The 15,813-nt window shown below is 44.8% G+C and overlaps 1 protein-coding gene across 3 annotated transcripts; it reads left to right on the forward strand.

Moving 5' to 3' along the window:
- Window positions 1–1,441: 1,441 nt before the first annotated feature.
- On the forward strand, window positions 1,442–15,810 carry si:dkey-206f10.1 (adenylate cyclase type 8). 3 transcript variants are annotated; one of them, XM_060042008.1, is made up of 21 exons: window positions 1,445–1,705; window positions 2,807–3,023; window positions 3,432–4,163; window positions 4,648–4,797; window positions 5,038–5,168; window positions 5,572–5,683; window positions 6,013–6,140; window positions 6,484–6,642; window positions 8,200–8,434; window positions 8,904–9,083; window positions 9,710–9,810; window positions 10,689–10,890; window positions 11,069–11,176; window positions 11,531–11,688; window positions 11,941–12,022; window positions 12,366–12,524; window positions 12,653–12,799; window positions 13,272–13,364; window positions 13,627–13,738; window positions 13,890–14,092; window positions 14,551–15,810. In XM_060042008.1, exons 2-21 carry the CDS (start codon window positions 2,868–2,870, stop codon window positions 14,764–14,766), a joined length of 3,564 nt encoding a protein of 1,187 aa, XP_059897991.1. In that variant the 5' UTR covers window positions 1,445–1,705; window positions 2,807–2,867; the 3' UTR covers window positions 14,767–15,810. The 3 variants fall into 3 exon arrangements, 2 of the variants coding, with proteins under 2 accessions (XP_059897991.1, XP_059897990.1); XR_009523778.1 differs by lacking the exons at window positions 13,627–13,738; window positions 13,890–14,092; window positions 14,551–15,810 and having other exon boundaries at window positions 1,442–1,705; window positions 10,689–10,893; window positions 12,627–12,799; window positions 13,272–13,404; XM_060042007.1 differs by lacking the exons at window positions 13,627–13,738; window positions 13,890–14,092; window positions 14,551–15,810 and having other exon boundaries at window positions 1,446–1,705; window positions 10,689–10,893; window positions 13,272–13,623.
- Window positions 15,811–15,813: the final 3 nt, after the last annotated feature.

Below are 15,813 nucleotides of genomic sequence, written 5' to 3' on the forward strand. Positions count from 1 at the left end.
CAATTAGCAAAGGGAGACTTAGGGGCTTGACTTAGCTTAGGTCCGCTGAGACTACAGGTTCATACTGATGCTGTTCTGTGAAGCAAATCACTTTATCTTGTTCACTAACCCTCCTGACCTCCCATTTGGAGTCATTAACACTCTTTACTAATTCCGTTTTTTTTCAAAGCAAAGGAAAAGCCTTGATTGCCAATTTGAAAGACAAAGTATCCAATGAGAGTATATTGCTGTTGTGGACCAGTGTAAATATATTATCCAAGTTTCCTTCCCTCTTCCAGTAATTTGCACTACCTAACCATGTGACTCGTCCTGAACCATATGGATGAAGCCCCTTAAAATGTAACCGTTTTGTAGATGAGTTTCCTTCAGTATATTATCATTACTGCCACTTAATGGTCCTTATTGGTCCATACATTGATCAACTCCCATTAAATATAACAATAAGGACTTAAAGCCCTTAGTATTAATTGACCAAATAAAATGTACTCTTAGACATTTCTAACTCATAAGCTAGGCCATATATATAAATATGAATAAAGATATAAATATAGATGTATATAGAGAGAGAGACAGATAGACAGACTGACAGAGAGAAAGAAATAGAGAGAGAGGGGATAGAGAAAGAAAGAAAGCGATGGAGTGAGAGAGCTAACGATTTTTGACTATATTAACTAATTTGGTATTTGTAATGTATTCATTGTTTATGTTGTGAATTTTATATTATCCTAATTGTATTTGTAATTTTTCTTGGTCTTGTTATGTTTGTCAAATGCTTTGGCAAGAGAGAGAGGGAGAGAGGGAGAGAGAGAGAGGGAGGGAGGGAGGGAGGGAAAGAGGGAGGGAGAGAGAGAGAGAGAGAGAGTTTTTTTTTATGTGTGTGAGTGAGTGAGTGAGTGAGTGAGTGAGTGAGTGAGTGTGTGTTTCTGTGTGTGTGTGTGTGTGTGTGTGTGTGTGTGTGTGTGTGTGTATGTTTGTCTGTGTGTGTTTGTTTTTCTGTGTGTGTGTTTTTCTGTGTGTGTGTGTGTTTGTTTTTCTTTGCGTTTGTGTGTGGAGTTGGTCTTGATCTACTTACTTACATACACATTGCAAAAACATTGCAAATCTGTACGACCAGCCGTGGTGTGTGGAGCACCTCGTTTCTCTGTGTTACAAGGCGACAGAAACCGTTATCAAATCGATACGCAAATCCCTATTGAGTCCCAATTAAATGTGCAATTTGCCGCTTGCATCAGAGCGCACACTGTAGGCTAATACAGTGCATTTGTTCAACAACAGCCGTTAACAAAGATACGCATGATCTGATGGGATGTGAGCACAACAAACTCAGCAATAAACGACAATATAGATACAGGTTGAACGGTTGGCAAGGCGTGAGAGAGAGAGAGAGAGAGAGAGAGAGAGAGAGGGGGAGAGAGAGGGATGGGTTAGCAGGAGAGTGACAGTGGCTGCTGACTATAGGTAATCCTCTTTGGACCACTCCTTTCTGAAGCTCTTCTTTGTAGCAATCCCTTGACATGACCTTATGAGTTGCTCCCAACTGCCGCAGGTGGTTAACTACAACTCTCCACAATAAATGTATCTTATTCTTCCTGAAGGGGATTCAGGAGAAGTGGATTATGCACAGGTTACTTTTCCAGATAGATATCCACTATTTCATCTGGCATTCGGAAATAAGCAGTGGAAACACGTGGTGTACAGAATGCAGGTTTGTTTTTGTTATTGTTTCTTGTCTCTTGCAGCTACAATATATGACAGCATGAGGATATTTTATTGTAATCAATGTTATTTTATGCTCCATCAATTATTCAATTTGGTTGATCCCATGTTTCATGGCCCTTTTTTTGATTGTGCAAGGACAATACATTGCGAATAGCTGACTTGCTCATCTGTTGCGAATACATCTTTACATCTAATAGGTTTATGTTGCGGTAGTTAGCCATCTGCCTTGCATCAAATAGACAACTAACAGCAAGTCTGTCAAGAACTTTGAGTCATCATCAACATCTAAATACAACTATTTAGATACTCCAAGTGCACTCACTAGCCAAGGCAGAACAAATACCAGCAGCTATTCTCCTGATCACCATGGCTGGTCAAACGTGGGAACATGTGTGGATGACTTTCCATTATTCACTTTAAACTTAAACTTGGTTGTGCATTTGTGAACACATAATGTACTAGTCGTGGGACAGTGGAGTACATGAGTGTGTGTCAGGGGGGAGCGGGGGGGGGGTTGTTGAAAGGGCCAACGTTAATACAGCCAGAAGGCCAGAAAGTTTATCTCTGAGAATTAGGCAGCTCAGGGGTTGACCTGCAACCCGCTCAGTTGCAAGCAAAAGCCCCCTAAGGCTTGTTGTGTAGGCAGTAGGCATGTGGATCAGCCCACAGATACACTGACATGTACAAGTTCTACAATTACATTTTCTTTTCACCGCTATGTATTGTTATTATTTAGGCCAGTGTTGGGGACAGGATTTATGTATAGAGTTGAAAATAGAGTTGTATAGAGTTGAGGTATAAGGGTAAAAAAGATCCATATAAATAACATCAAAGCATTTAAAAAATGAACTCCATGTATGTTCATCATTAATGTTCTTTCCTCTTTAATGGTCCTTTTCGTTAACCTAATCTGTAATACGTTGTGCACTCTGCTACATAGCTTGTCAATTGCAAAAAAACATAAAGAACTGCTGTATAATGCCATGTCTTTTAGGGTGTTAATTTAGCAAATGTATTAATATACGATATATTGTACCTATGTTGGTATGCTACGTACAATGATAATGTCTCCCCTTTTTCTTCTCAGCCTACTTTGATCTTCTGAGCTAAGACCTACAGCATTGAAGGGTCAGCTAAAGGTCATCATCATGGTGACCTTTGCAGAGACTACGATGGTCTCCCCCATGGAGCTTTGCGAGCCGACCTGCCATATCATCCCGCTGTCCCCAGGGCTTCGGCGGAAAAAGATGATGTGGCAAAAAGCTGTGAAACACATCATCATCCAGAAGGAGCTTAATGTCCAGGTAAATAAAAACAACAACAAACAACAACCTCACATAAATAGATGGACAGCCGCAGACCTCACTTTAAACCATTTTAGGGAAAATATCAAGAGCCCTGTGATTCCTGTTTGGTGTGTCCGATTTGTAAATGTATGACTCTACAGCTTAAACACCGCACTCACATGTTTTCCAATGAGCAGCCTCTAGTGGCTCATTGTTATAGCTATAGTAGTAAATATATAGTAGCTATATATTTGGAAAGATCTGAATAAAACCATTTAAAAAGAAAAAATCCCTGAACGGATTGCACCCCGGATGGGCGCGTTGTATTCTCGAGAAAGTGTTCCAGTTCATGTAGCTGCTTTTGAAAACGTCATTGGACTGTCGCCCCGTCTGAGGCCGTTAGTGAGCACGTGCTCCGCTCTGCAGGTGGGCGTGGAGCCCGCGCCCAAGATGTTCGTGACCGACGCCTACATCGAGGCCATCAACCGGCAGATCCGCGACAAGGCCTCGCGCGGCTCCAAGCGGCGCTCCTCCGCGGTCCGCGTGTTCCCCGTCCCCCAGAGCTCCTCCAGCCCGCACGCCAGCCCGCTGGCGGGCGGCTACGTCAGCGACGCAGACTTCTTCGTGCGCTGGGGCCACGCGGTGCGCGGCGTCTTCATCCCGACCCTGAGGCACACCTTCAAGTCCGGGGACCTGGAGAAGCTGTACCAGCAGCACCTGTCCCACCAGCGCCGCAGCTCGCTGGCCGTCGCCAACGTCATCGACGCCGTGGCCAAGCTCCACATCCTGGTGCTGTACCTGGCGCTGGCGCCGGAGGCCGTGCCGGACCACCTGCGCGGGTGGCTCACGGCCCTCTTCATGGCGCTCGCCGTGACCCTGTGTGTGGCGGTGATGACCTGCAAGGCCTCCATATCGCCACGGTGGCTCCGTTACGCCGGCCTGGCCAGCTGGCTGTCCCAGACCACGCAGGGGCTGGGGGGGCTGGGGTACGGGCTGGAGCGGGACCCCTCGGGGTACGTGCTCTTCACGCTGTTCGCCACGTACACGCTGCTGCCGCTGCCCCTGCTGTGGGCCATGTGCGCCGGCGCCCTGACGTCGGCACTGCACCTGGGGGCGGAGGCGGTGCACTGCTACCACGACGCCCTGCTTCTGAGACAGGTGGGGGTCCTCTGGAGGGACAGTGGTGGTCCGTGTCGTCTTTTGATTTAGTTCTACCTCTACTCTGAAGGCTTCGTTATGGTTCCCCGTTGACGCAACGCAAGGGGGTCTACAGAACCATTACGTCCAAGGGCCTCCCGGCCTGACGGGAGCCTCCCAGAAAATGTTAACCTTGCGTCGAGGCGCCGCAGCAGCAAGGGCTGTGATTGGTCCGCTCACTAAAACCTGACGCAGAACCAAATCAGGTTCACGACTGCGTCGAAGCGTCGGCGTGGTCATTGCGTTGCGTCGACATGGAACCATAACTGAGACTTTAGAATCCCTCCTGCAGCAGGTGATCATAAGGCAAAAGGTCTGCACACAGATTTACTCTGGTGACATACAGAAATTGAACTTTGGATCCCATCTAGATCAGTTGTTCATCATTCAGACGGAGGAGTACTGTTATGTATTAGCGACTGTGTTTTATTGTTATCCCACACAGGTGTTTGCCAAAGGCCTGCTTTACTTTGGGATGAACACAGCAGGCTTATTCATCCACTATCTGACAGACCGTTCCCAACGGCAGGTTTTTCTTGAGACCCGTCGTTGCATCGAGGGCCGCCTCAAACTGGAGATAGAGAACCAGAGACAGGTAGGTGGGAGGCCCGCCTGGGGGACCTACCCTAATAAGATAGGTCCATGATTATCTATCACTTACCGACTTGGACATTCAGTCGCATTGTTGTGGAATTTGAATAACCATCTTTGCATTTTGTATTGGTTTAGTATTTATGGCCAATGTATTCTTGCCATCCATTTCTTTGACTTTCCTGCCCCAGATAGATTGTGTGATTCAGTGATTCACTCACATGTTCTGTCTGATCTGAACCAGGAGCGTCTGGTGCTGTCCATCCTGCCTTCCTTTGTTGCCTTGGAGATGATAGCTGATATGAGCACTTTAGGGGATGAGCTCAGTACACAGGAATTTCACAAGATCTATATCCACCAGTACAAAGATGTCAGGTATATTTACACACACGCACAAACGGCCACACACACATGCACAAACACGCACACACAGTAGCACACAGTAGCACACGGTTATACACACTGATGGACACACACGTGCACAAACACTTACTCATAACACTGTACGCACATGTGCATAAACACACACATACAAACACGCATGCACATTATTTTTCTCTCTTCCTCTCTCTCTGTCTCTCTCTCTCTCTCTCTCTCTCTCTCTCTCTCTCTCTCTCTCTCTCTCTCTCTCTCTCTCTCTCTCTCTCTCTCTCTCTCTCTGTGAATACACGCACATTCAGCCAAAAACCCACAAACACACACACGCACAATTACACACACGCACATACACACAGACACACACACACACTCACATTAATGAAATCTCTGTTCTCCGCAGTATCCTTTTTGCTGATATCAAGGGCTTCACCCTGTTATCCATGAACCTCTCTGCTCAGGAGCTGGTCAAAGTACTCAATGAACTGTTTGGCCGCTTCGATCGGCTGGCAGAGGTATGGATGCGGCTCTTTACATTGGGTTGCATAGCTTAGTTATGGGAAGACCAGTTGAGTTCCTTTTTAATTAAGCGGGCAACAAGCTTATAATATGATTATAAAATAAGGATCTAAAAAAATATGGGCCATCGGAAATCCAGTAAATTTAAGGCATGCTTAAATATGTTTATAAAAAGAAAGAGAGAACTTCAACATAAGAAAATGGTTTCCTATTAGATACCGCACTCAAATGTAATCAGTTCATTTCAACTAATTAAAAATTACATTTAGGCCTCACCAGATCAGCCTTATCAATACTTTGCTGGTTTCTTTGTATTTTTGAACAGGAAAACCATTGTATGAGGATAAAGATCCTGGGAGACTGTTACTACTGTGTGTCCGGGGTGCCTGAGCCCCAGCGTGGCCACGCCCGCTACTGCGTGGAAATGGGCCTGGCCATGATCAGCACCATCCGGTAAGGCCCTCTCCCATCGGCTACATCCAGAACCATGTCGAGAAGTCATGGTCATACTCTTATAACTACACCTAATTTGTCTTGAACATATGAAAGAACAGGATCTGAATCGTCTGTGCATGTCTATCTATTTGCCGAAGCGATGGTTAGCAATAGTGTTGTAAAGATAACAAATTAAACATCATCTCTTAGCATCTTTCTTAGCTGCTGATGGCTCTTATCTTTATTTCTGTAGCCTGGTAACACTTCGCCTCAGACACATGCTTAAAGGAAATTTAAAAAGTTGGGACGTCACCCTTTGTCTCTTAATCAACACACAGTATTCCTCAATTTTCCCGCTCAGGCTCGTGAGGCAGCAGCTCAACCACGACGTGGACATGCGGATCGGGATCCACTCGGGCTCTGTGCTGTGCGGGGTGCTGGGCCTGCAGAAGTGGCAGTTTGACGTCTGGTCCTGGGACGTGGGCATCGCCAACATGCTGGAGGCTGGAGGCATCCCTGGGTGGGTTAGGCACCGGAGGGCCGGGCCTTGTGTCTGTAACAAGTTGGTCACTGTGAAAGATGACTCCTATTGCTGTGTTCTGTAGATTGATGTTATGCAGTATAGTTTGAGTGTAGTGATATTTCATTCAGTGATTCCATTTACTATGTGGAGGATTTAAATTATTTGAAGCAAATGTTCATCAGGTTGAAATTGCGTGGCTGAGGACAACCACAGCTGTAAAGGTTAATGGTCTCGGCCTTGGATCGGACTTGATTCACCAATGAGTTGATTTGGACTTCAGCAAGGTAGTCTCAACTCCAGCCCTGCGTACAACTACATCAGAGTAGGCATACAAAAATCTGAGGAGAAAAAACGGCATAATTAGTTTTTATATTCATAGTTGTATGTGGGGTGTCAGACTTACACTCAGTCAGACTGATTGGACTCTGGGAATGGGTGTTGCTGCACACCTGGGGCATTTGGATTGAGAGATCAACGTGCACAGGTTAAACCAGCCATCACCACACACACTCAGAGTGAGATCTCCTGCATGGCAACATGGAGCACCAGGCCACGTTACACTGGCTGTGTAACATTGCGTGTGCTGCCCGCCACCTAGATGGCTCCCCCTAGGCGACTTTAACGGGGGTCCCCCAGACAACGACACATGGTGGTGGGGGTGAGGTTCACTTTTGGTGTGAACGTTTGTGCACAATGTTAAACGACCTGGTGCTCCACGTTGCCATGCAAGAGATCTCTCACTGAGTGTGTGGTGATGTCTGCTGTACCCTGTGCACGTTTATTACTCAATGCGCAACGGGTGGGCAGCCTTACCCAGCCCCAGGCTCCGATCAGTCTGACTTAGGCTAGGTGAGGCTGCCTGAACGAGCCATCATTCACACACACTCCCACACTGTAATTGCCACAATAACTTGGGGGGGACTCTAGATGCTAAACTAGGCCACTAGGCCCCTTATAGTTAAGCAGACACTTAATTTTGCTTTGAGCAATCATGTTGCTGGAGGCAGCAATCTGTATGCGCATGGCTAACAGTGGCCACAAATGCGTACAACAGTAGAATACTTTTTCCTGAAGGGAAACCAACATTCTTATCAAAGGTTTCTGTAAAGGTTTCAAATCACCCCCTTATGTACTGGCCACGGTATAAATAAATGTATGTACACACCAATGTAGAAATCGCCTTCTGGAAGGTGATTCCGCCCCGCTCAGTGTTTGGAGTCCGGCCCAGGCCCTTTGCCCCCAAGATATTCTGCTATAACATAATGTGTCTGATGGATACGAGATTTGGTTTATTATGAACCACAACCTTAAGGGAGTTCAACCTCCCTGATCTACACAGACTCACCTTGGCATCCTTTAGCAAGATACCCAACCAATACTTTCTCCTGAGTTTCTTGTATCTATTCCCCAATGTATGTCGCTTTAGACACCAAAACCACCTGATACTAAATGAGTGATTTTATGCCAGGTTTTGTTCATGTATTTGTATGCTTTGTCATGCTATTCATGCGACCACATCATCCTCCACCCTGCTCCTCTCCCTCCCCCGTCCAGACGCATCCACATCTCCCGGGCCACGCTGGACTGCCTGGACGGGGTCTACCAGACCGAGCTGGGACACGGAGCGGACAGGAGCGAGTTTCTTCGTAAGCACAAGATCGACACCTTCCTGGTCTGTCCTAAAGAAAATGGGACCCCCCTCGAACAAACGGAGCGCACCAGAACCGCTAAGGCGAGCCGCACGTGGAACCCTGAGCTGCCCTTTGGGAACATCACCGATATGAACTGTGTAGGTAGCAGGCGCAGGACATCATGCCGATGGGAAAGAGTCATGCATTGTGTTCAGTTATTCAATATGGATTCAGGTCCAACTGTCTTTATTATGGGGTTTGTTTTTCCACTGTGCTCCTGTGTTGATTAATGAGTAACACTACCTGTCAGTCAAATATTTACTTGTTGCAGTGCTGTTGTGGGAACATATGAGGGAAGCTCTTTGATTTATCGATCAAAGTCAGTTCAAATACATTTATATACAGAGTAGAGGCAACATGACATCCATAACTGACAAATGAATTTGGAAGGTAGTGCTTGTATCCCTTTGATTACCCTATAACATGTTTTCCATGTCAATCTTTGGATTGGCCCGGTTAATTCAATATATTGTTTTTTTGAATTAAGTTTCATTCCATCATCCAACGCAATTGGATCTAATGTTCTGACATGAACCCATGATGAAGGCCTCTGAACCCTCGCTCCAGATCCTGGCCTCCTTCACCAATGGATCCCTGGCCCAGCTGCCCAACCCGCGCCAGTCCACCGCAAAGGAGATCAACAGGCGCATCCAGCACGCCATCCAGGTGCGAAGCGGCGACCGCATGCACCAGGAGCACATCGCCCCCTTCACGCTGGTCTTCAAGGACACACACATCGAGAGCAAGGTAAGGCCAGAGCTGTTACATAGAGATAGAGGTATACCACTCCTGTTGACTGTCATGTGACAGGGAAAAACACTGCAGTACCAGGCTTGGACACCGGGGGCAGAGTGCTGGGCAGTGTAGACAAGCACTGGGGTGATGGAGCTAAATGCTATAAAATGAGAGTCTCTGTCTATTCCAGCTGTGAACAGGCTATGCCATGCGACTGTACACACTTCGGGTGATTGTGAACAAAGAATTATTTGCAGATCGATGGGTGTGATATGAACCTCATTTTTGTAGCCTTACTAGCAGTAAGGCTACAGGAGGGAGTTGGAGAGATCGGTGGGGGCTCCATTCTGTACTTATCGATCAGCCTGAGAGGGCCTACGAGAAGCCAGTGTGATGGAGTTTCATTGCTTCATTATGGCATTTTCACGATTGTTAATTATTATGAATTACTTTATTTTATTTATTTTATTTTATTTTATTTATTTTTTTTGAACTATTATTATTTTTGTATGAAATGTTCTATTTAGGTAACAATTAATTGAATTGTAAAAAAGTTCATTTGGTGGGAATATTTTGTGTGCTTTGAGTTTCAGTTGTGTCTTTGTCAATAAGTGCTCATGTTCGTTCTTCCCCCCCAGTTCTCCCAGATGAGAGATGAAATGTTCAACTCCAACTTGGTTTGCTCCTTCATCATGCTACTCTTCCTCATGGCTGCCCAGGCCCTTATCCCCGCCCCCAGGTAGACAGACAGCCGCACTGACCAATCAGCGTATTCATTGTTCTTGTGTGTATCGATACTTGTTAAGCACTTTGAATTGCCGTTATGCTCAAACAACATCTCTGTAAACAATAATATTTAATATTACTACTGAATATTAAGTTATGTTGAAGTAAATTAAAGTGTACCCTTATCATTATCTCTACACTTCCAAACAACATCCCTTTGTGTGTGAACGTTTATATAAAAAATCATCCTTGTGTGTAAAATTATGATTAAAGTCGCACTCTTTAAGGTTCAGCCCTTCCAATTTAGCATGCTGCACAACTGTGACAAAAAGTAGTGTAGCTCGGCTGGCTGGGTGGTGTGAGTGGGAGGGTGAGAGAGAGTGTCGATAGTAAGATTCATGTAAACAAAGACAGAGGTATGCGCTGCCCAGCATTTTTAATTTGTAGAATAAATAGTTATGGGTTAATATAACATTATTGATATAACGATCGATCAGCATTGACTACAGCTATGTCTTGGTCATTTAAAGCTGAGCTAGTTGAAATGTAATGTATTGCAGATTTAAAAATGATAAGGCACAGAATGCAATTTATTTTGTTTGAAGAGGGCTCTAAAACACATTCTGTCGTGTGGACAGTAGCTTTAAGACTACATGGATCTAGCTTATTGCTCAGACTCTGTAGCAGTGTAATAAAGAGTCTGGTTCATTTTTTTCAGCAAGCCTTGCTTTTTGAGGCTGGGCGGTGTTTGGAGAGGGAGGGCTGGAGCACAGTGCTTTTTTTCCCTCCAAATATTGACTTGTAGCTCGCTTGTAAATAACATCCTGCATATTGAATCTTGTTTGTATTTATTTTCCTCCATGCTCCACCTCCTACTCCTTTGCTGTGCAGGCAGTACCCAGCCGTTCTCCAGTTCTCCCTCTTCCTGCTGGCCTACCTCCTGCTGCTCCTGCTGGCCCTGGCCGAGGAGTTCAACCGGGCCCCCTGGGCCCTACAGCAGGCCTGCTGCTGGATCCACGAGAACAACAGCGCCCGCAACCTGCTCACGCTCGCCGCCATCGCCATCCACTTTGGCCTGGCCTCCTTCGACATGGTGGTGAGAGAGTGTGGCGTGCTTGTTGGTCTGCCCCACAAATGTTGGAATTTAGTTTGCAAAGATGTTATAAGAGAATTCTCGATTTGAAACAGGGAGGCATTTTGTTACTTGAGATAGGTCAGGGAGTTGACATAAAAAGATGTAGAGTTTTCTAGTGTTTTGTGTGTTATTTCAGATGTGGTGCATTGTAAGGGATAAGGAGCCAGCATTGGCTGAGGTCACAGACAGAAACAGCCCTGCTTCCCCCAACCAACAACCACTTAGCCTTTGCACTTACCCAGAGGTAAGTCTTCAGGCACAATAACAGAACCCTGTTTGGATGTGTCTTTGGGACTACTACTGTAATTGCCTATCACAATAAAATAATCTCTAATTTTTGAATAACTAATGTTTATTTTGAGACAATCTACTTCATAAAAAATAAAAATAAAAGTAATACATGAGGAGTACAATTGCTGTTTTTGGGGGTTGATCTTTGTTTCAAGTCCAATTTTGAATATGTGAAGTATAACTTTAACTCGTCAATATATTAATCAAAAAGGTATTCAGACCTCAATAATTGAAAAAATACACAGTTCATATTCATTTAGATTCTTCTCCCATTCCCTCCCTCCCTCCTGCTCGACTGACCGGACAGTTCTTCGTGTTGAGCGGGGTGATCGCCATGGTGACCTGCGCAGTATTCCTGCGTCTCAACTCCCAGCTGAAGCTGGCAGTGTTGCTGCTGGCTATGGCTGCAAACTGTTGTCTAATTCACCTGGCCTTCAACATGCTCAGCCAAGACACACTGCACAGGTCAGTGGCAGCCGATGGTTTCAATCAAGTTTCAGTTTAAGTGTTTTGGAATAACATAATTCCCTTTTGGGAATAACATCAGTGGAACTGACAGAGTGGTTGAGTTGAAATGGAGTACCAACTGACAAGACACAAACTATTTATTTTAGTCTAGGTTAATTTTCTTACAATTCTTATAATCACAAATATAGCATAATACTTCTTCTGACTTCTTTTATACCCTCCATCCTTGCCTACTCTTCTAAATGACAGGTCTAGCTACCTGCGGAGAAAAGGAATCTCAATTCTTCTCATGGCCATGTTTCTGGTCGCTATTTCCTACAATGGACGGCAGGTATTGTTGGATTCTGTTTCAAACTTGCTTTGATTGATCAAGATTCTCTTTTTTTTGTTACTAAAAACGTCACAGACTTTCAATATATAACTTAATATACTTATGATGATGATGATGATGATGATGATGATGATGATGATGATGATGATGATGATGATATGATGATATTGATGATGATGGTGATAATGATTATGACACTGTTATATCATAAAACAGCTAGAACCATGTGAGTATATCCACAGTTGAAGTCTCTTCTTCTTCTTTTTCTTTTTTCTTCTTCTTCTTCTTCTTCTTCTTCTTCTTCTTCTTCTTCTTCTTCTTCTTGTGTCTCAACATTCTCTAGTGGGAGGCCACGGCCAGGCTGGACTTCCTGTGGCGCCTGCAAGCCCAACAGGAAGTAGAGGACATGAGGGAGTTACGTGAACACAATGCGTGTTTGCTGCACAACATTTTACCAGCACACGTGGCCCAACATTTTTTGGAGAGAGGCAAGAATGACAAGGTACACAAACAACACTGCAACCATGACCTTCCCTTCCCCATTGCCATTGAGCTACAACCCATACACCTCATTCAAGCTGGCTTCAAACACGATGTATCTCAGTCAAGGGTCTTAATTGGACCGTGCAGGAGCTCTACTCCCAGTCCTACGATGAAGTGGGCGTGATGTTCGCCTCCATTGCCGGCTTCGACGACTACTACGAGCAGAAAGAGATCAAGCACGAAGGGGTGGACTGCCTGCGACTGCTGAACGAGATCATCGCTGGCTTTGACGAGGTGAACAACCGCCTTGGGGCCAAACCCCGAAGGTGGTTCAGGCTGTGGGGCTGCATAGCAGGTTGACTGCAGGGTCACATCACCAATAGAGGGACACGGACAACGATAAACCAAACTGACCCTGATTATAACAAGGGTCGATGGCCTCATGCATTGCTAGACTTCGCCATCCGTGTATCAATGTGTGTGTGTGTGTGTGTGTGTGTGTGTGTGTGTGTGTGTGTGTGTGTGTGTGTGGTAAAAGAGAGGCCTTCATTGCGGCAGTTCTGAGATACATTTAGAGATCATATAAGGTGTTGATTTCAGTACAAATACCCTTCGTTGCTAATTCAACATATACCATTCCCTCTCCACTCATCGTTCATCTATAGACATTAATGGGGTTTCCTTCCTGATGTTCTAAGTACATCTTTGTTTGCTCTCGTTCGTTTCATTTGTTCAAATGCATGACTCGTGTTTGTCTACTGACTAGTTGCTGGAGGAGTCCTACTTCCAGTATGTGGAGAAGATAAAGACCATCGGCAGCTGTTACATGGCTGCCTCTGGTCTGGCGCCAGACAAACAGGTGGGATCTCCAGCCTTCAGTGAAATAATGCATTGACTCGTCATTGAAGGTCACCTAAACATTTACATATATTTCGTCTTTCGTACTTTCGTCTTTCTCTTTTGTTTCACAACACATTGGTACACTTGCAACACACACACACACACGCACACGCACACACACACACACACACACACACACGCACACACACACACACACACACACACACACACACACACACACACACACACACACACACACACACACACACACTCACTCATAGGGGAGGTATGAATGGAACCACCTGAGTGAGCTGGTTCTATTCGCACTAGCCATGCAGGAGACCTTGAAGGAGATTAACAGGAACGCGCGCAAAAACTTCCAGCTACGTGTGGGTAAGTGGTGGATGACACACATACACACACACACACACATATTGCCTTCATCATCATCTTACAATTTTCCCCCAAAAAATGAACATCTTGCCTCAGCGCATGACCTCAAGTTGAACCCTGTCTCCATATGCTGCATTGCGGATTGGACCAGGCATCGCCCATGGGCCGGTGATTGCTGGGGTCATCGGGGCCACAAAGCCACAGTACGACATCTGGGGCACCACGGTGAACCTGGCCAGCCGCATGGACAGCACCGGGGTGAACGGCCGCATCCAAGTGCCCGAGGCCACCAAGAAACTACTGGCTGACTGGGGCTTTGTGCTGGAGCTGAGGGGGGAGATTTTCGTCAAGGGGGTGAGTTGATAGTGTGAAAATGCGAGGGAAGAACTTGGAGGAAATGAGTTTGGATGTTCACAGTAGCAATGCCTTGTGCGACTGATTATCATTAATGAGGGGGGTTAAATGAGCTTATGCATCGTTTCAGTGCTGTGCAAGTTTATGTGTGTTACGAGTGTTAATTTCGTTTTTATGAGTGTTGTCCCACAAGGGAAATTCCATAGGTAGCAAGGCACATCTGTGAAAATAACAGGAAAAGACAAGCACACAGAACATTAAAAACGCAATGATAAAAGGATCAAATAACATCCAAGCGACTATTTTCTTGTTCGTACCGTTGTTAATATGACTCCATGGTAAATTGAATAGTTACTCATGATTAGACCTTCCAAACGTAATAACTATAAACCTAATGAAAACAAATCGGATCTGCAGGCGAGGGGAGGCTAACTCTCTCGGTGTGCCTGTCCTTTCAGGTGAGCGAGTCCAAGGGGAAGGTCCGCACCTACTTCATCGGCAGCATGCGGAGCAGGAACTCCCACACCCGCAAAGAGAGACTCAACAAGAGGCGGTCCGGTGCCCGACACACCCTGGCCGAGGTGGTGTTTGGGCTGGTGCAGGCCAGGAACAAGGAAAAGATGAGGGAGCCTAATCCAAGCCTGACTGTGTCGCCCTGCCTTTCTGACTGCTGAGGGGGTTCTCTCAGGGTGCAAGGGTCAGGGGTCATCTCAATCTGAACATACCATGTTTAATGGTGTGTTTTTTCCCTCTTCCCTGCCTCGTATTCCGCCTAAACTGTATTGTCAAGACTTTCTATGGAATAGCGCAATTTACCTACTGAAGGGCAGTTCATGGGATGCTGTGTTTTAAATTGAGTGCTGAAGGACGTTTAAAGCAATTTTAATATTGTTATGCCATATCAGTATACTCTTTACCCCAAATGATCTAAGTCCAACATATATTTAATAGTCAAATAACATATAATACAACAGTATAATATAACCTAAGTGATAGACACATTGAGTTGTAGATTTGAAGGCCAAAAACAAAGAATACCTCAAGATAACTTGTAGGAAACCTTTGCAACCTCTTACAAATCATTGATTACCTAAAGTTGCCCAACGCTTATGTGTGATTATGTACTGTTTTTTAACTGTTATTTCTCTCTTTTTGAGATCTGTAGTACGATTTTGTGCAGTTTTTCTAACTGTCACCATTCATTACTGATCAGTGGCCACCAAAAGTCTATAATCAAACTATATAGCATACACGGTATTTAGCATATACAGTATATTTTATACAGTGTTTACTTCCTTTAAATAGACAGTTTTCTGTGTCAAACATCAACTTTGTTTAACATATTCACATTGTATAATATTATTGACAAAAACATTATACAATAGCCAATTAATCTCTGCCTTGATATGTATGATCACACGTAGTTTACAAGGGAACATTTGCTCTCTGTCAAGAAGGTGTGTACGTATGGTTATAGATTGTCTTCAATGCCAAAATCACGAACACAAACTGTGTTATATAGGCCTATCTCTATCTAGTCACTATTAATTATAGGTTGTTTCGAAAATCTGATGCTCTTTACCTCATTGTTGTAAATACGTGGATGTAGTTCTGTTGTAAATAATTTTATTATCCTTCCTAAGTAAACTATTTTTCCCACTTTCTACCAAGACCTAAATAATGGACAACTCTTTTACTATTAAAAATGTGTTCTGCCAGTA

This window comes from Gadus macrocephalus, chromosome 21, assembly GCF_031168955.1.
Source record: "Gadus macrocephalus chromosome 21, ASM3116895v1".
Lineage (NCBI taxonomy): Eukaryota > Metazoa > Chordata > Actinopteri > Gadiformes > Gadidae > Gadus > Gadus macrocephalus.

Coding starts and splice junctions, on each gene's coding strand:
- si:dkey-206f10.1 (XM_060042008.1), top strand. CDS start 2,868: ATGGTGACCTTTGCAGAGACTACGATGGTCTCCCCCATGGAGCTTTGC. Junction 11,177..11,530: donor GCCTTTGCACTTACCCAGAG/GTAAGTCTTCAG, acceptor CTGACCGGACAG/TTCTTCGTGTTGAGCGGGGT. Junction 14,093..14,550: donor GGGAGATTTTCGTCAAGGGG/GTGAGTTGATAG, acceptor CTGTCCTTTCAG/GTGAGCGAGTCCAAGGGGAA.